The 21075-nt window shown below is 38.8% G+C and overlaps 1 protein-coding gene across 1 annotated transcript in view; it reads right to left on the minus strand.

The window, feature by feature from the left end:
- Window positions 1–12206: 12206 nt before the first annotated feature.
- The window catches only part of umad1 (UBAP1-MVB12-associated (UMA) domain containing 1), an 87099-nt gene continuing 78230 nt past the window's right edge, over window positions 12207–21075 (minus strand). Inside the window, exon 4 of the mRNA XM_063043805.1 lies at window positions 12207–13407. Within this exon, the coding sequence (XP_062899875.1) occupies window positions 13153–13407 (255 nt within the window). The 3' untranslated portion in view covers window positions 12207–13152. The remainder of the gene's footprint in view (window positions 13408–21075) is intronic.

Genomic DNA, 21075 nt, shown 5'->3' on the forward strand with positions numbered 1-21075 from the left:
TTTAAAGGAAAAAGAATTGTGTTTTCAGTGAATAGGAATAATATTGAATGGTCCAGAAAATATGCTGGTCCAGTACCACGAAACTCCAAGCATGCCACATTAATAGAGTTTTGCAGAAAGGCAAGAGCTTGGACATTAGAAAGGCAAAGGAAGTGCATGAGGAAATGCTGCCAATGAAATCAAAGTTCTATTAATTCATAAAGGGCAAAGGGATTGAGACTAAAAAGCTAAGGTGGAAGTAGAAGAGTAGTAGTAATACGATCGCTTGAGTCAAGAATGATGTTCTTCTCGGGTTGTCTTTTGGTAGATCCTGAGGTGGCTGATCCAGGATTTACATACTCTGGTGCGGTGCGGTCAGGAGGAAGTGGTAGCTGTGGTTGGTGGTTGGGTCTTTTGGAAATTCAAAAGAGTACACTGCACAAGATTTGACAGAAGACCAGGATGATGGAGGGAGAAAAAACTGTATGAGATATGATAAATACTTTATACTTTATTGTTGCCAAACAATTGGTACTAGAACGTACAGTCATCACATGGAATATATATGGAATATAAATACATGGAATATTAACATGTTTTCTGTCTCTGAAAGTAGATAACGTGCAAGCCTGAACGTAGTATATTGCAGGCTTATTTTCTCCTAAATAAAGGAGGAAATGGTGAAAGCTTCAGTTTCTTTAGCAGCTAGAAGACTGTAACACTGCTAATGGGGTATAGTTTTAAAAGGATGGTCTGATTAACCACAGCCCCTAGATTCAATGGTTGGTAAATTATTGGATAAGTTCTAAAGGAAAACATAAATCAGCATTAAGGTAGGCACTTTTATTTCAGAAATGATTTGCCAGTGTAAAAAAATATTTCATTTGAGTTGTATGTCTGCTATTATGCTGCTAACTTGTAAGGCTCCCAGAAATCCTGTCAAACTTAATTTTGCTTCAATGATTACTTTGAATATTTTTTTGTTGGACATAATGATATTAAATACCTTTTTAATGTTCAGATTATCTGAGATTCTAATTATGTAAAGATTTTTTCCAATCTTCTACAAGTCGATGAAAGTAATATATCCAATAAATTCTCCAACCTATCTAACAAATCAGTTTTCTGAATCTTCTCATATCTACCAGTATCCTTTTAAATATAAAACGTGGTTCTAGACAATCTATAAAAGTTTCAAACTGATAGTTCCAGATATTTAAAATGACCTATTTATATTTTATAATTGAACATCCAGATTGCATATGACAAGATTTCTCATTATTGTTAAGTGTCAGTGTGTGGTTAATAATTGCACAGAAAGCTTTCTTTTATCTTTCTTTTCTCTGTGGATTGTCACCTTGTCGAGGTGGAGAAGCTTGTGTGGTCCTGTGATCCCGAGAGCGATGCTGTCTGGAGCTATGCTCTTGGTAGGGTCACCCATGGTGGTAAGGTCGAGGGTGAAGTCTCTGACAAAGAACAATCCAACCAAGATCTCAATGGTGGAACAGGCGGACGAAGTTACCTCGAACTCAACGGAAGTGAAGGCGGATGAAGGCTGCAACAAATCCATCAGCTCCAATCGTTGTGGTTTCCATGCCATTGGAATCAGGTGGTTGATTTGTGAAGTATCGTGTGCTTCTTGGAGTGCCACATCAAGTACACTTTAAACAAATACACATACAGGCACCTTCGCTCTGTACGGAACGAAGACCATCATCTTCGACCTCAAGGGATAGCCACGACGACGACCATCTTTCTGCTTTCATTATAACTCAGTCACTTAAAGCAGTACCAGTAAGAGAAAATTATTTTCATAGATATTATATTTTTATGATAAACATTTCTGTAGCAAAACTTTTGAAATATTTCATGTGAAATTATTTAAAGAAAGGTTATACTGTAAAGTGAAACATCCTGTGATGTTTTAACTTTACCTGTTTTACATGGAAATATCATGTCATAACTCAGAGAGGGGGATAGAAGATAACCATATAACAATTACAGCATGGAAACAGGCCATCTCGGCCTTTCTAGTCTGTGCCGAACACTTACTCTCACCTAGTCCCACAGACCTGAACTCAGCCCATAACCCTCCATTCCTTTCCTGTCCATATAGCTATCCAATTTTACTTTAAATGACAACATCGAACCTGCCTCTACCACTTCTGCTGGAAGCTCGTTTCACACATCTACCACTCTCTGAGTAAAGTTCCCCCTCGTTACCCCTAAACTTTTGCCCCCTAACTCTCAACTCATATCCTCTTGTTTGAATTTCCCCTACTCTCAGTGGAAAAAGTCTATCCACGTCAACTCTATCTATCCCCCTCATAATCTTAAATACCTCTATTAAGTCCCCCCTCAACTTTCTACGCTCCAAAGAATAAAGACCCAACTTGTTCAACCTTTCTCTGTAACTTAGGAGATGAAACCCAGGTAACATTCTAGTAAATCTTCTCTGTACCCGCTCTATTTTGTTGACATCTTTCCTATAATTTGGTGACCAGAACTGTACACAATTCTCCAAATTTGGCCTTGCCAATGCCTTGTACAATTTTAACATTACATCCCAACTCCTGTACTCAATGCTCTGATTTATAAAGGCCAGCATACCAAAAGCTTTTTTCACCACCCTATCCACATGAGATTCCATCTTCAGGGAATTATGCACCATTATTCCTAGATCCCTCTGTTCTATTGCATTCTTCAATGCCCTACCATTTACCACGTATGTCCTATTTTGATTAGTCCTACCAAAATGTAGCACCTCACATTTATCAACATTAAACTCCATCTGCCATCTTTCAGCCCACTCTTCTATCTGGCCCAAATCTCTCTGCAAGCTTTGAAAACCTACAAACGTACTTCATTATCCACAATGCCACCTATCTTAGTATCATCTGCATACTTACTAATCCAATTTACCACACCATCATCCAGATCATTAATGTATATGACAAACAACATTGGACGCAGTAAAAATTAGTGAGGCACACCACTCACACCACTAGTCACCAGCCTCCAATCTGACAAACAGTTTTCCACCACCACTCTCTGGCGTCTCCCATCCAGCCACTGCTGAATCCATTTTACTACTTCAGTATTAATACCTAATGATTGAGCCTTCCTAACTACCTTCCATGTGGAACCTTGTCAAAGGCCTTACTGAAGTCCATATAGACAACATCCACTGCTTTACCCTCGTCAACTTTCCTAGTAACCCCTTCAAAAAATTCAATAAGATTTGTCAAACATGACCTTCCACGCACAAATCCGTGTTGACTGTTCCTAATCAAATCCTGTCTATCCAGATAATTATATATACCATCTCTAAGAATACTTTCCATCAATTTACCCACCACTGACGTCAAACTCACAGGCCGATAATTGCGAGGTTTACTCTTAGTACACTTTTTAAACAATGGAGCAACATAAGCAATACGCCAATCCTCCGGCACCATCCCCGTTTCTAATGACATTTGAAATATTTCTGTCAAATCCCCTGCTATTTCTACATTAACTTCCCTCAAGGTCCTAGGGAATATCTTGTCAGGACCTGGAGACTGATCCACTATTATATTCCTTAAAAGCGCCAGTACTTCCTCTTCTTTAATCATCATAGTTTCCATATCTTCCCTACTTGTTTCCCTTACCTTACACAATTCAATATCCTTCTTCTTAGTGAATACCGAAGAAAAGAAATTGTTCAAAATCTTCCCCATCTCTTTTGGTTCCACATATAGCTGTCCACTCTGATTCTCTAAGGGACCGGTTTTATCCCTCACTATCCTTTTGCTACTTATAAAACTGTAGACACCCTTTGGATTTATTTTCACCTTACTTGCCAAAGCAACCTCGTATCTTCTTTTAGCTTTTCTAATTTCTTTCTTAAGATTCTTTTTACATTCTTTATATTCCTCGAGCACCTCATTTACTCCATGCTGCCTATATTTATTGTAGATATCTCTCTTTTTCGGAACCAAGTTTCCAATATCCCTAGAAAACCATGGCTCTCTCAAACTTTTAATCTTTCCTTTCAACCTAACAGGAACATAAAGATCCTGTACCCTCAAAATGTCACCTTTAAATGACCTCCATTTCTCTATTACATCCTTCCCATAAAACAATTTGTCCCAATCCACTTCTTCTAAATCCTTTCTCCTCTCCTCAAAGTTAGCCTTTCTCCAATCAAAAATCTCAACCCTGGGTCCAGACCTATCCTTCTCCATAATTATATTGAAACTAATGGCATTGTGATCACAGGACCCGAAGTGCTCCCCAACACATACCTCCGTCACCTGACCTATCTCATTCCCTAAGGGAGATGCAACACTGCCCCTTCTCTTGTTGGTACCGCTATGTATCGCTGCAAAAAACTATCGTGCACACATTTTAAAAACACCGAACCATCCAGCCCTTTTACAGTGTGGGCCTCCCAGTCTATGTGTGGAAAATTAAAATCTCCCACAATCAGAACCTTATGCTTACTACAAATATCTGCTTCCTCCAATTCTCGCTCCCCATTAGGTGGTCTATAATACACCCCTATAAGTGTTACACCTTTCCCATCCCTCAATTCCACCCAAATAGCCTCCCTAGACGAGCCCTCTAATCTATCCTGCAAGAGTACCGCTATAATATTTTCTCTGACAAGCAACGCAACCCCTCCCCCTCTTGTCCCTCCGATTCTATCATACCTGAAGCAACGAAATCCAGTAATATTTAGTTGCCAATCACACCCCTCCTGCAACCATGTTTCACTAATAGCTACTACATCATACTTCCAGGTATCAATCCATGCTGTAAGCTCATCCACCTTTCTTATAATGCTCCTAGCATTAAAATAAATGCATTTAAGAAATTTTCCACCTCTTTCTCTCTGTTTATCACTAACGGTGCAAACAACTTTACTATTTTCTTTTTCTTCCTTCTCCCCCACATTTGTTCCTACGTTCTGGTTCCCCTCCCCCCTTGTATCTAGTTTAAATCCACTGGAGCCTCTCCAGCAAACCTACCTGCAAGACTATTTGTCCCCCTCCAGTTCAGATGTAAACCGTCCCGCCGGAACAGGTCCCACCTTCCCTGGTAAACTGCCTAATTATCTATAAATCTGAAGCCCTCCCTCCTACACCATGTCTTCAGCCACATGTTGATCTGCACTATCTTACTATATCTAAGCCCGCCTGCACGTGGCACTGGTAGTAATCCTGAGATTGCTGTCCTGGAGGTCCCATCCTTTAACTTGGCGCTTGACTCCCTAAACTCACCTTTCAGGACCTTCTCACTCTTCCTACCCACGTCATTGGTCCCTACATGGACCGCGACATCCGGCTGCTCACCCTCCCTCTTGAGAATACTGAGAACTCGATCCGAGATATCGCGGACCTTGGCACCAGGGACAGACCATCCGGGATTCTCGATCTCTTCCACATAAGTATAGGGAAAAATGAAATGTAATAAAATATAATTTCAAACTAGTTTCTAGTCTCAGTGTTACATCATACAAACAAATAAAAGAAAATTAATTTAAATTAATATTCACTGAAAATTGTAAAATACAGGTGACCCCCACATTCCTAGAAAATGATACGTACTGTGATTTTCTGTAATGTGAATTGCATTATATGCACATACATCAATAAACAAGTTGAAAAAAATACATTTTGTGTTTAATGATTTACTTGTTTCACAAAAATTCCATGAAAGTGAATTTTATTCCATATCGCAAATCTTAGGGAAGTGATTTATGAATTCTCTTGGAGTGAAATTCCAAATTGCCACTTGTCTGTACAGTTACCAAGAATATTTGCCAGGTTTTTGTTGCTTTTATTTTCCCAAATGTTTTTTTTCCAATATCTGCATCTGGAACCATTCCCATAAGGTCTTAGTTCCCAAGTACTGGAGAATAAATTTGTGTACTCAGTTTCAAACAATGTGTCTAGGCCAGTGGTTGAACAGAAACCAAGTTACTACGTTTAACTTTCTAGACACATTGGAAATTCTTTCATCGTCCCACAAATCAGTAAAAACAATAACTCTATCAGAAATTTGCAAGATCGTGGCTTGTGCTTTAAATTGTATTAATTTAACAATAAAGCCAGTACATTACTATAGAAATCTCTACTGCTCCTTTCTTGCATACGACTAACCATCAAAATTCACAAATTGTGCTAAATTTATTGACTAATGTTTGTGTCTCTTGGGAAATTACATTTGGCCTAAGAGAAATTTGTAATTGAAATCAACTGCAGTGTATGTGAGGTATCACTTCTGTATGTATTAAAGCATAGTTTTATTGACAGAGGATGCAAAACTATAATTTTACCAAACAAACATACTGGTGTCAATCATCATAAACCTAATAAGGAGTCATTGCCACCAGGATTACCGCATTACTATTTGCAATTTAATTTATAGGGGTCAAAATATCAGAATTAATTCAGTTGTTCAAGAGCATCACCAGAATAAACAAACAGCCATGCAGATCCTATCTATTGCTGGTGAAATCTACATTAATGGCTTTACATTTAACAGATCATTTAACATTTAAAATATCAAAGCCATTCTTTGTCATCATAGCCACATGTTATATGGTACAATTTGTGGAACTACTTCTCCACGTGGGCAAATCTGAGAATCAGGATACTGGTGCAACAAAGTTGTATACTTGAAATTCAAATTCAATTTAGGTAGCCAACACAGAAAAATAAGTTTTCAGAACCAACGCATTCAAGTTGTGACTGAACACTTACTTGTCAGAGTATAGGCAACCCAGGCTGTTTAGATTATGGAAATTCACCCTTATAGGATTCGCAAAAAAATTAAGATACAGAATAAAATTCACTCCATGGAATTTATGTGGTGAGGAGCGGGGTAGTAAATAAACACAATTATCCTATATCTCAAGTTGCTTTACACATGCCCAGATGATTTCACATTATGGAAATTTGCGATACTTCTGGAAAATTGCTATTTCTATGAATACAAATCCCCTGTAACATGCATTGACCTGTAGTCTATTATTTCTGAATATGATAGAATGAACAAGAATAAATCACAAGAAACACCTGCAGAACTGTATCAACTCAGGAGATGGACACAATCCATAGTACTGAGGCAAATCAGCAGTGAGGTCATGGACACTACACAGATTACAGAGGAGGTAGTGCTTGCTGTCTTGAGGCACATCAAGTTGGATAGGGTCTGACAAGGTGTCCCCTCGAACCTTGTGGGAGGCTAGTGTAGGAATTGCCGGGACCATAGCACAGGTATTTAAAGCATCCTTAGCCACGGATGAGGTGCCAACGGATTGGAGGATAGCTAATGTTGTTCCGTAGTTTAAGAAAGACTCTAAGAATAAACTGGGAAATTATAGGCCAGTGAACAGTCAGTAGTGAATAGATATTGAAAGGTATTCTAAGGGACTGGACATATAAACATTTGGATAGACAATGATTAATTATTGTCATGAAACTCTAACTCTCTCTAATGCCAGAGCATCCTTTCTTAAATAAGGGATGCAAAACTGCTCACAATACTTGTGTGCCTTATCAAGCCTCTTGCCCTCTTGAAATGTAAGCTAACATTGCATTTACCTTCCTTACCACTGACTCAAACTGCATGTTAGCCATTAGGGAATACCAAGCTCTTCTACACCTCCTGACTTCAGAATTTTCTCCCCATTTAGAAAACAGTCCATGTCTTTATTCTTTCTACAAAAGTGCATGACCATATACTTCCCAACACTATATTCCATCTGCCACTTCTCCTATACTGTCTAAGTCCTTCTTCAAACTTCCTGCTTCAACAACAATATTTGACCCATCACCTGTCTTTGTATCATCCGCATACTTGGCTGCAAAAGCATCAATTCTATCATCCAAAATTATTGACATAAAACGTGAAAAGTCCTCCAACATTGACTTCTGCAGAGTACTACTAGCTACTGGAAGTGAAGAAAAGGCCCCTTTTATTCCCACTCTTTGCCTCAACCAATGCTAGTACCTTTTCTGTAGTGGGTTATTGTCTTGTTTACCAGCTTCATGTGCAGCACCTTGTCAAAAGCCTTCTAAAAAAAACTGTCTGTTATTTCCTCAGAAAATTCTAACAGATTTGTCAGGGAATGCTTTCCCTATGGAGATAATGCTGATGTCAGTCTAGGGTATCATATGCATCCAAGTACCCCCAAAACCTCATCCTTAATAATGGACTCCATCTTACCAACCACTAAAGTCAGGCTATCTGGCCTATAATTTCCTGTCTTTTGCCTCCCACCTTCTTAAAGAGTGGAGTGACATTTGCAACTTTCCAGTCCTCTGCAACCATTCCAGAATCTAGCGATTCCTGAAAGATCACTACTAATGCCTCCGGAATCTCTTCAGCTTCTGCTTTCAGAACCCTGGGATGTAGTTCATCTGGTCCGGGTGACTTGCCTATCTACAGGTCTTTCGGCTTCCCAAGCACCTCCTTCGTAATAGCAACTGCACTCACTTCTGCCCTCTGACATTCTTGACTTTCTGGCATACTGCTGGTGTCTTCCAGTGAAGACTGATGCAAAATACAAGAGTTTGTCCACCATTTCTTTGTCCCCCTTGCTACTTCTCTAGCATCATTTCCTGCAGTCCGATATCCGCTCTCATCTCTATTTTATTCTATATATCTGAAAAAACCTTTTGTTATCCTTTTTTATATTATTGATCAGCTTACCTTCATACTTCATATATTCTCCAATTGTTTTTGGTTGTCTTCTGTTGGTTTTTCAAAGCTTCCCAATCCTCTAACATACTGTATGTCTTTTTTTTTGTTTTTATATTGAACTTGGCTTCCCTTGTCAGCCACAATTGCCTCATCCTCTCTTTAAAATGCTATGGAATCCCTACTACTCAAAAAAAGGTTCTTTATTTCATTGAAAATATTAAGGAAATTAAATTATTTTAATATTAACATTAAAATGCAGATTAATATTTTAATTTTAATTTTCAGCAGATACAGAAAGAGGAAACAGAACTCAGTCTTCTAGGTTTCCATTAAACCCTTGTTCCTTTCAATATTTTTAGTGAACCCCACTCCTTGTGTCTTAAATTTGTCCTACATATCTGCATTGGTTTTACTAAAAGAAAGACTTGCATAATCTTGGGGTTCACCAAAATATGTATGGCAATGAAGTACTCTGATAGTCTATAATAAAAACAGAGAATCTGGAAATACTCAATAGATCAGGCTGCACTGCTGAAAGAGGAACAGAATCAGTGTTTCAGGCAGAGGACACCTTTTTAAGAATGGGGTGCAACAAAAGGAGATAGTTAAACTGCAGGGTTTAGGGTAAAACTGGAGTGAGCACAGGGATTATCTGGTCAGTTACTGAATGGGAGCAGTTTTGGTGAGTAGCACAATGCTATTACAGCTCAGAACATTCAACAGTTTGGAGCTCAAGGGGTTTGTACATTCTTCCTGTGACCGTTCGGGTTTCCTCCGAGTGCTCCGGTTTCGTCTCACAGTCCAAGGACATATCTGTTAGTAGGCTAATTGGTCACTGTAAATTGTTATGTGAATTGGCTAGTGTTAAATAGGTGGGATGCTGGACAGTGGGTTGCCTGGAAGGGCTTGTTCCATGCTGTATCTATAAATAATTATTTTAAAAATGTGTGAGTTGCAAAATGCAGAGCAAGAAGGCATGTTTTCTAAGACTGGATGGATGTCCTCCAATTCCAGAGGGAAAAAGAAAAAACAGGGGAAAGAAGACAAACTGTGCCATTAAATAGGTGACTGCTACAGAAATTTGAACGTCTAGAATTGTACTGTAGGAAATATAGGAGCCAATTTGTATTAACAAGGAACAATAAAAAGTAATATGATAATGAGAAGATAATTTGTTATAGCTATGCTCACTGTGGAGTAAATATTTACCCAACACTAGGGAGACAGGGCCTTGGTTTAACAATGCTTTAAAGCAACGCCTTCAATGCTGCACTTCCTCAAAAGAACATTGGAATGTTGGTGTAAGTTTTTGTACTTGGGTTTCTCGTGTGAAAGATGGTGCTAGTATGCTCTCATGATGAGGTGATAATGTTTGAGTTTTAGGTGATAATCCAGCTCTGTGCTAAGTCAGACAATAATCAAACTTTATTATCTATCTCCAAACTATGCCAGATATCATTGAAGCCACCAGTAGGCTCCATTTGAGATGAGAGGAGGTTTGGCTGACGTACATAAGAAACTGAGCAGCACTGACCTTTTAGGAGAGGATGTAGGAACCAGGGATCACTGCTTTATGGTATTGCCCATTTAAGACAAAAGATAGTTTTTAATTTCTCAATGGATTATGTCTTTGGAATTCCTAGTGGAAGCAGAATCATTGAGTTTTTAAAGCACAAGCCAAAGATGCTTGATGGCAAAGAAGTGAAAGGTTCCCCAAGAGAGGTGGCAATTAGAATACAATCTTATGAGCAGGCTTGCAGGTTCCAACGTCGTTCTCTTTCTCCTCATTCGTTTGTTACATCTGCTCTGCCATTCAATCATGGCTGATTTATTTTTACTTCTCAACCCCATTCTGGCTTCTGGTTTCTTCATGTAGCCTTTAACACCCTTATTAATCACAAAACTAACAATCTCTACTTTAAATATACCCAATGAGCAGACTTCCACAGCTGTCTGTGGCAATGAATTTCACAGCTTCACCATTCTCTGACTAAAGAAATCCCTCCCCATCTCTGTCCTAAAGCAACACTTTTTACTGAGGCTGTGCCTTCTGGTCCTACACTCTTCCACTATTGGAAATATCCTCTCCACGTCCACTGCATCCAGACCTTTCAATATTCCGTAGATTTCAGTGAGATTGTCGTCTTTCTAAACTACTTCAAATACTCCTCATATGCTAATTGTTCCAACCCCAGGATAATTTTCATAAACCTCCTGTGGGCCCTCTTCAATGTCATCACATCCTTCCTTGGATATGGAGCTGAAAACTACTCAATGCTCCAGTCCTGCTGAAGGGTCCCGTCCTGAAACGTCAAACTGTACTTTTTTTCCCAGAGATGCTGCCTGGCCTGCTGAGTTCCTCCAGCATTTTGTGTGCAATGCTCCAAATGTGGTCTGATCATCACCTTATAAAGGCTCAACATTATTACATCCTTGCTCTTATATTCTAGTCTTCTTGAAATGAATACTAACATTGCATTTACTTTGCTTAGTACCAAATTAAACTGCAAGTTAATCTTTAGGGAATACTGCACTAGGACTCCCAAGTCCCTTTACTCCTCCCATTTCTGAATTCTCTCCCCATTTAGAAAATAGCCTACGCCCTTATTCCTTCTACCAATGTGCATCACTACCTGCCTTTGTTTCATCTATAATCTTGGCCACAAAGCCATCAATTCCATCATCTCAGTTATTAACAAGTAACATGAAAATTAGTTCACCCAACACCTACCTCTGTGAAACAGCACTAGTCACCAGCAGCCAACCAGTAAAGGCCTCCTTTATTTTCACTCTTTGCCTCCTGGAAGTCAGTCAATCTTCTGTCCATGCTAGGACCTTTGCTGTAATACTGTGGGCTCCGATCTTGTTTAGCAGCCTCGTGTGCAGCACCTTGTTAAAGGCCTTCTGGAATTCCAAGTGAACACCATCCATTCACTTTCTTTTGTCTGCTTGTTACTTCCTCAGAGAATTCCAACAGATTTGACAAGCTAAAATGAGACTATACTGAATTTGGCCAATTTGTATGAATTAAAATGAGCAATACAAAACCAGTGTGTATTGGCTAAGTTTTGTTAATTGATGAACCGTGGCTCTTTAAAAGTAATGTGACTCCACAGTTGTTAAAGTTAATTTTCAGTACGAAAGGGATTGGTTAGCATTGATTAAACTTGTTAGTAATTGACTGACACTTGAATAGACAAATCGCAAACTGGTTTAGTGACTGTTTAATGGTAAGTACCGAAGTATGTCGCCCTGTCATATGTTTAAATGCACTCTCTAAGAGTTTACCAGTTTACATGTTTAGTGCATGCCCAGGCATCAGAGATTGGTGTCCACATTACTGAGTAAGATGTAGACCGCTGCTACTAAACAAGAGTGCTAGTCAATAACATCAGGGTACACCACAAATGAGATTTTATCACTCTGTCCTTATTAAATGAGGTTAATGCAGAAACTAGGAAGTAATTATTGTTCTAAAAATTTAGTACAAATATCTACAAAACAGACTTTCCAAGGTCAAGTTGTTGATTCTCCCATTATAAAGACCATGTGAAAAGGTAAAAACATTCCATTTTAATAAAGAGACATTTTATTAGGACACCAAAATTTCATGTGAAACTACATTTAGATTCTGTGTAATATGGTTACAATGTACATTCAACTGCTGCAAAAGCATGTGTATTCCTTTTAAATTTAAAATTAACATCCACCACCACTGTTGCAAATTTGTGTTTAGATGGCGACAAAATGGAGGATCTATTTTTTTTCTAGTTAATTGGATTAATTATTCTGGACTATTAGACAACCACATAAATTGACAAACCAATAAAAGGACAAGTGAAAAGTTGCCGAAAAATACGCACTTTCTTACAAATGTGTATAATATAATTTAGTACATGACAATGACTAATAGTTAATAATTTGATTTCCTTTGTCATCTCACAATTCACTATTTTTTCTACATGTCAAAACACATAAGAGGTGGAAATCTATCTCAGTGAAGCTATCTTCCAAAGACCATCATCTTTATTTGTAAAAAATATTTAGATAGACTCCTGTGTAAGGGGCAAGATTCAAGTCTCTGAGGCACCCTACTGGTAGAGATGGGAATTTCCAGTACAATGGCCTGGTTTACAAAATCAACGTTAGCACAAAAAGGTATCATCCTGACAGCATTTTCAGCAGGGCCATTTGCATTTCCCCTTCCCCAATACTTGTACTTGCCCCTCCCCAGAGACTATGCTTCCAATCTTAAGGAAAGTGTGCAGGATAACTGTCTTGTACTTGTGATCAGCGAGGTTATTTCCCAAGGAAATTAAGTCAGAAAGTTTTAAGATTTTCATGCAAGCATTTGCAGTGTTCCAGATGAATCACAAGACATAATTAATATAGCAAATTTAAAAAAACACATCAACAATGATGTTTTACTTCAATATTTAGGATGGCACATACTTCAGTCAACATAGCAACATTCATCTTTTAGGAATTACTAAGTACAGAATTTTCAAGAGTAAAATCATATCCAAATCTTGCCAAGTTTTCATTCATGTTCTTCAGTAAGTTGGTTGGAAGGTCTTGAAAACTCCCATGAACTGCTAGAATATGAGGGGCGAGAGTAAAAGGCACATCACTGAGGAGATCCACATTTAGATGAAAACCCTTGACTGTTTGGTTCATCTGGTCAGCAGTTGATGTTTCATCTGTATATACTGGATATAAATTTGCTGTTTGACCCTATGCAAAGTAAAAAAAAAAATTACATATGATGCTCATTGTTTGCACCCAAAATTATTATACAAAATTTGACAATTCTAAGGATGTTGTCAACATTTACCCACAAGTTGAGTGATCAATTTTATAACTAATTACATTATTGCAGTTAAAATTTTACAAGGCAAGATATCTTTCAGAGTGGTACAGTTACTTGAAAGGTAGATTGCAGGAGAATACAGTAAAGTATAAAGAGCTCAAATTTCAATCTTCACTGTCCTAAACAATAATTTTAACAAATAGGAATTTGAGGGGACTTCAAGTCAGTCCAGCTGAACTGCTGCTGAATAAGATTTTATGGCTAGAAAACAAACTCAAAATGTACCCTTGTATTTTCTGACAGTGTATCAGTTACATAAACAGTAACTTCTACAAATTAGGGGGGGGGAAAATCAAAACTAAAGAATGTCAAAATTCCTTACAATTTTGCATTCAGGGCTACTATTTTTAGAATCATAAGAGAATATTTTTTAAAAATCTAGTAGTTTTCTGAAAGAATACAGCATGAAAATGTTTCAGTTAAAAACTAAGCACAATAGGGGGATCATATTATTGATTGATATCTTTCTATCTGGGATTCTCAAAGCCTATAATTTTTTTGCTGAATTAAAAAACCTGGTTAAAGCGGGGATTTATTGCACCACACTAATAAGGTGGAGATGAGCTTCCTTGATACCCTAATTTTAGTGTGAAGATATTCCCAAAGTGCTAATACAAAGGGAGTTTCAGCATTTTTTAATTAAATGACACAGAAGAAACAGCAATACATTTCCAAATCATTTGGGAGTGACATTGTCTCTTAGGGGCAATGCAGCAGCATCCATGGCATAAGAAAAATATTTTCCTTACACAGAATCTACAATACACTGCTGGGATTGGGGAAATTGGGTGGTGGTAGATTTAGTGGGGATGAATTTAACCATGGAATTTAAAATGATAATGGATAAATATTGGGGGGAGGGTGAATGTTAAGGCATTGGAATAAGATGACAAGCAGACTTCTTTGTCCTGATGTTGTGGAGCTTCTTGAGTATTGTAAATGCAAACAAGTGGAAAGTATTCTATCACACTGGGGACAAGTGTCTTGTAGATTCTTTGGACAGCTGGGAAAGAGTCATTTACCACAGAGCACCACCACCCTGATCTACTCTTGCAGCCACAGATCCAATGCCTTCAGTCCAATAAAAATAACAGGTTGTTATTGGTGTGCATATTTGGCAATGGTAATATTGCTGTATATTAAGCGGAGTGCAGAAGTATCTTCAAGAAAACCATTTTTGCCAAGGAAAAATAAAGAGTGGAAGTAGACCACAAAGCCTTCAAGAGTGTTGTATTCTCAGCAGCATTGTGAATGATCTTTTAATTCAATTTTTCTGCTTGATCTCCAAATCCCTTAATTCCAAATCAGACAATTTCCACAGACACTCAATTCCTCAAATGAATACATTTCTGCTGTTCTCAGTTCTAAACCAACGTAACAGGTTTCCAGAAAATATAAGCAGGTTGTAGAATGGAGAGACGTGTAGCTTATCACCATTAATGCTGCAAAATGTGAGATGTTACGTTTCATAAGAGAAAAACAAAGAGAAACAATATAAACTGAAGGATACAATTATAAAAGAAAAATGGAGAGATCTGTGTATATTGTGCACAATGGATTAAAAAGTGATTCAGGAACCTGGGCTTTATAAAAAGAGGAACAGAGTACAAGGCTAACAAAGTTATAAAGAACCTTTCCTGGCATGGCTACAGATGGAGTATGTTGCCATAGTTTGGGAAAGACATAACAGCCTTAGAAAATGTGTAGAAGAGGTTTACTAGAATGATTCCAGGAATAAATAATTTTAGTTTTATGGATAGAATGACAAAGCTGGGGTTCTCCCTGCAACAGAGAGACTGCACTGGGGATCTCAGTGAGATACTTAAACATTAAACAGACTATACACAAAGTTAAAAGTGAGAAACTATTCTCATTGGCAAAGGGGTCAAGAAACTGAGGGCTTCTGTTTGGCTAGAGAACCTAAATAACATTAGGGAAAAACATTTTCTTACGTAATTACAATCCACTGCTGGAGCTGGGGGATTTGACTGCAGGTGAATTTAGTCCCTTCATCCTATCAGTAATGTTGACTATGCATAGCCAAGACCTAGGCAACAGGCATGAAAACGCTCTGTTCATTGATAGCTTTCAGTCTGTTATTAGTCCTCTGTCCACATTGATCTCACTAACAAAAGCCTTTACCTTTTCTATGTCATTTTCTAAAATTAAAACATGCCATGTTCACCTCCACTGACTGTTGACAATCAGCTGAAAAATTTGTCCAGCATAGTTTTCCTCTCATAAGACAATATTGCATTTTTATAATTGTGATGTTTTTCCTAAATGGTTTTCAACATATTCCAAACAAATGGTATTGGGAGAAATGGTCTGTTATTCCTATTTTTGTTTTTCCTACATTTGAATTATTCCAGCTTGCCATCAGCTTGAGTTTCTATTTTACTTACACAAATTAAAATTCCTCACTTATTAGCCATTTGTTTCTTTATTATATCTAGAATGCTTTTTAGCATCTTGAATTATGAAAACAGATAGAATATACTTATTTAACCTGCCAGCTTTCATCTTTATGGTAGACTGGGAAAATCAGGTTGGTGCTGGATTACAGGAGGGAGAATTTCTAGAGTGCTTATGAGATGGCTTTTTAGGGTAGCTCGTGATTGAGCCCGTAGAGGATCAGCTGATAGACAGCTTAAGGTAAAAGAACTCTTGGGGGAAAGTGATCATAATATGATTGAACTCACCCTGAAATTTGAGAAAGAGAAGCCAAAGTCAGATGCATCAGTATCAGAGTGGAATAAAGGGAATTACAAACATAGATGCATGAGAGAAGAGTTGGCCGGAATTGATTGGAAAAGAACACGGGCAGGGGTGACAGCAGAGCAGCAATGGCTAGAATTTTTTGAAGCAATTCAAAAGGGACAAGATATATACATATATACAAGATATCTACATCCCAAAAAGGAAGGAGTATTCTAAAGGAAAGGTGACAAGCATGGCTAACAAGAGAAGTCAAAGCCAACATAAAGGCTGAAGAGAGAGCATATAATAGAGCATAGAATGGTAGGAAGTAAAGGGATTGGGATGCTTTCAAAATCCAACAGAAGGCAACTAAAAAAGGTCATTAAGGTAAAGAGTGGAATACGAAAGTAAGCTGGCCGATAATATCAAAGAGGATACCAAAAGTTTCTTCAGATACATGAAGTGTAAAAGAGAGGTGAGAGTGGATATTGGACCACTGGAAAACAATGCTGGAGAGGTAGTACTGGGGGACAGCGAAATAGTGGACAAACTGAAAGTGTATTTTGCATCAGTCTTCACTATAGAAGACATTAACAGTATGGTGGAAGTTTCAGATGTCGGCGGCGTGAGGTGTGTCATGTTACCATAACTAGAGAGAAAGTTCTTTGGAAACTGAGAGGTCTGAAGACAGACAAGACTCCTGGACCAGTTGGTGTATACCCCAGAGTTCTGAAAGAGATGGCTGATGAGATCAATCTTCAAGAATCACTAGATTCTGAAATGGTTCCAGAAGATTGGAAAATTGCAATGTCACTCACTCTTCAAGAAGGGAGGGAGGTAGAAGAAGGGAAACTATAGGTCAGTTAGTCTGACCTTAGTGGTTGGGAAGATGTTGGAGTCAATTATTAACGATGAGGTCTCAGGGTATTTAGAGGCACATGATAAAATAGGCTGTAGTCAGCATGGTTTCCTCAAGGGAAAACCTTGCCCGATAAATCTGTTGGAATTCTTTGAAGTGACAAGCAGGATAGACAAAGGAGAATTGGTTGGTGATGTGTACTTGGATTTTCAGAAGGCCTTTGACAAGGTGCCACGGATGAGGCTGCTGAATAAGCTATGAGCCCATGGTATTACAGGAAGGATTCTAGCATGGGAAAAGCAGGGGCTGATTGGCAGGAGGCAAAGAGTGGGAATAAAGGGAGCCTTTTCTGTGTGGTTGCCGGTGACAAGTGGTGTTCCACAGGGATCTGTATTGCGACCAATTCTTTTTACGTTGTATATCAATGATTTGGATAATGGAATTGATGACTTGGTTGCAAAGTTTGCAAATGATATGAAGACAGGTGGAGAGGCGGCTAGTTTTTAGGGAATAGAGAGGCTACAGAAGGACTTAGACAGATTGGGAGAGTGGGCAAAGAAATGGCAGACAGAATACAGTGTCAGGAAGTGTATGGTTATGCACTTAGGTAGAAGAAATGAAAGGGTTGACTTTTCTAAATGAAGAGAAATTTCAAAAAACTGACATGCAAATGGACTTGGGAGTCCTTGTGCACGATTCCCTAAAGGTTAATTTGCAGATTGAATCAGTGGTGAGGAAGGCAAATGCAATTCATTTCAAGATGACTAAAATATAAAAGCAAGGATATAATGTTGAAACTTTTTAAAGCAGTGGTGAGTCCTTACTTGGAGTACTGTGAGCAGATTTGGGCCCTTTATCTTAGAAAAGATGTGCTGAAACTGGAGAGGGTTCAAAGGAGGTTCACAAAAACTATTCCAGGATTGAATGTCTTATCATATAAAGAGTGTTTGATCATTCTGGGCCTATACTCACCAGAATTCAGAAGAATAGGGGTGACCTCACTGAAACCTAGCAAGTGATGAAAGGCCTTGATAGAGTGGATGTGGAGAGGATGTTTCCTGTGGTGGGAGAGTCTAAGACCAGAGGACACAGCCTCAGAATGGGAGGGTGTCCTCTTAGAATGGAGATGAGGAGGAATTTCTTCATCTCCAAGGGTTGTGAATCTGTGGAATCCTTTGCCACAATGAGCTATGGAGGCCTAGTTTTTAATATATATTTAAGGCAGAGGTTGATAGATTCTTGATTGGTCAGGGCATGAAGGAATATGGGGAGATGGCAGGAGATTGGTGCTGAAAGGAAAATGGATCAGCCATGATGACATGGCAGAGCAGACTCAATGGGTCAAATGGCACAATCCTGCTCCTATATCTTATGGTCTTTATTCCACATTACTATTTTTCCTTTCACAGCCTCTAAAGGAGCCATGTTTATTTTTATACACTCTTCCTTTAAACAATTGTCCAACAATTTATTCTTTTATTTCCATTCTGTTTGCTGTGAGATTCAGTTTTTTTTAAATCAATTTCTTTTTGGTGATCCATGAATTTATCTAAATTCACTAGATTGTCCGTATCTCTTTTTAATCAATTACTATCATTAACAGTCAGCCATATGTGATATATTTTTTCCTCATAGAACTTTTATTTCTCATCTTTAAAGGTGTACTATTCTGCCTTCACTCAAGAGTTTTCCCCCTTTCTTAAGCTGGACAATAGTAAAAAGAGAGTACTTCTCGATATTCTAACAAAAGGCAGATTCAAATATTGATTGAAACACCGTCAATTCCAACAAATTGCTTTTGTACAAAAATTGCTTTTTGGACTTTTTTTATGAATGATATTAAATGGAAGCAATATTGGATATAATATTGTGACCACCTCTAGCTTAGCACCACTTAAATCAGAGAAACCTGTTAGAGGCCTTGTCCTGGCGCACAAAACTGAGGTGGACAACACTATCCAAAAGGATGATTCTAACACATCAGAAGATCCTAACAAACAGTGCCCACTACATCAGAAACCACAGCCTGTCTAGAAGTGTAGAGGTTTCAGGGAGAAATCTCTCAAGGAGTGAAGGGCCTTCCTCAAAGAGCACTTCATATGTTTCCATTGCTGTTCTTCAACCAGCCACTGGGCAAGGGACTGCAATGCTGTCACCCAGTGCTCTGAATGTGACAGTGACAAACACATTGCAGCTCTTCATGTTGGCCTACCTCCTTGGTCTGTGAAGAATAACACAACCACCTCATCACAGCATGGCTGAGAGGAAGCTGAATCCTCTTCCTCTCTAGCTGCCACATCTTCTGGTACTGAGGTCTGTGAGGGAAAACACTGGCAAGTCATGTTCATGGATTTACCTCGTCAATGTTTACCCAGAACGCCACTGAGAGAAGAGGATGAGGAGTTATGTTGTCTTGGACGAACAGAGCAATGTCCCTAGCTAAATCATCTTTTTTCAACATCTTCAAATCAACTGATGGTGCTTCACCTTAGACACTTAGGGCCCCTGCAGGTGTTTCACAGACAGTTCTGCGAAGAGCAAGAGGCTTTATTGTTGAATCTGTTGACGGAAGGAGCCGTTTAGCTCTCCCCACATAACAAGAGAAAATCTGCAAATGCTGCAAACCCTAGCAACACACGCAAAATGCTGAAAGAGATCAACAGGACAGGCAGCATCTACGACAGGTGGTGCCAATTGACTTCCCAGCTCTTTATTTCACCCTTCTCCCCTCGGGATTTCACCTATCACTTACTCCTTTGTATTTCTTCCTTCCCTCTCCCCCACCTTCTTACTCTGACTTCTCATCTTTTTTCTCCAGTCCTGTTGAAGGAACTGGGCCTGAAACTGCGACTGTTTACACTATTCCATAGATGCTGCCTGGCCTGCGGAGTTCCTCCAGTGTTTTGTGTGCGCGTTGCTTAGCTCTCCTCACATTCAGTGAATGTGATGAGCTCTGGACAACAGGAAGGAAATTCCCACTCCAGAAACTGTGACTCACCACCCTCACCTCAAGTTCCTAGCCAGCAACATTCTAGTACTCAACCCAAGAGCTGACATTCTGCTCCTGCTAGGAAGGGACATCATACACGTACACAAGGTACTCGGCAACATTATGGGCCCCCAAATGCTCCCTTTACACAGAGGTCAGCACTGAGATAGGTCATCGCAGGAGACGCCTGCCTAGGGAGTGCACACAAACCCTCATCTGTGAACATCTTCAGGACTAGCATTGCAGAAAACAGTGCCCCAGTCTCATGATCTCCTGCCTTGAAAAGCAACACAGCAAGCATGGGTGAATCTGTCTTGGTCCATACAAAGGATGTCATCAAACCAGCTCCTTGCGTACTGTAATATGGTGGTGAATAATAAAATCACCTTCAGCTACAGCAACGCAGGGACTGGAATTATCTATCTGTCCAGCTGAAGAAAGCAGTGAAGACTCCTAAGTGAGGGTAGAAGATGTACCAATGTTCATCTGCAGATGATATTTAATCTAATTTCTCGATTCCCTAAGCTAGTTTACCCTTAAGTACCTATACAACTGTATTTGTTTAACATTCAAGTTTAGTGCTAACAGAGTCAGTGAATTCCTTAGATATTAGGATCACTTTTCCCTCCATGAAGTTTTGTTCACTTAAATTGGGTAAAATTTAAAATATTCTAGTTGGCCCCCAGCTTATTTCCCAGTAAATCGTCAAATACATTCTATGAAATCATCTTCCATACAAGATTTGACGACTTGATTTGTCCAGTGTGTGTGAAGATCCGAAGTCCCCTGATTATTGCATTATTCTTATTACAAGGTCCTGCTATTTCTCGATTTATTCCATCCAGTAAAGTGAGAAGTGTTGGGAGACCCATAAACTATACACACTAATGTTATCTGTCTGCCAATTATTTATGTCTGATAAATCTATACTGGAGGATATAATAACACCTTGAAAAGAATAGGATTGAGCAAGGCTAATGTGGA

This window comes from Mobula hypostoma, chromosome 3 (assembly GCF_963921235.1).
Source record: "Mobula hypostoma chromosome 3, sMobHyp1.1, whole genome shotgun sequence".
Taxonomy (NCBI): Eukaryota; Metazoa; Chordata; class Chondrichthyes; order Myliobatiformes; family Myliobatidae; genus Mobula; species Mobula hypostoma.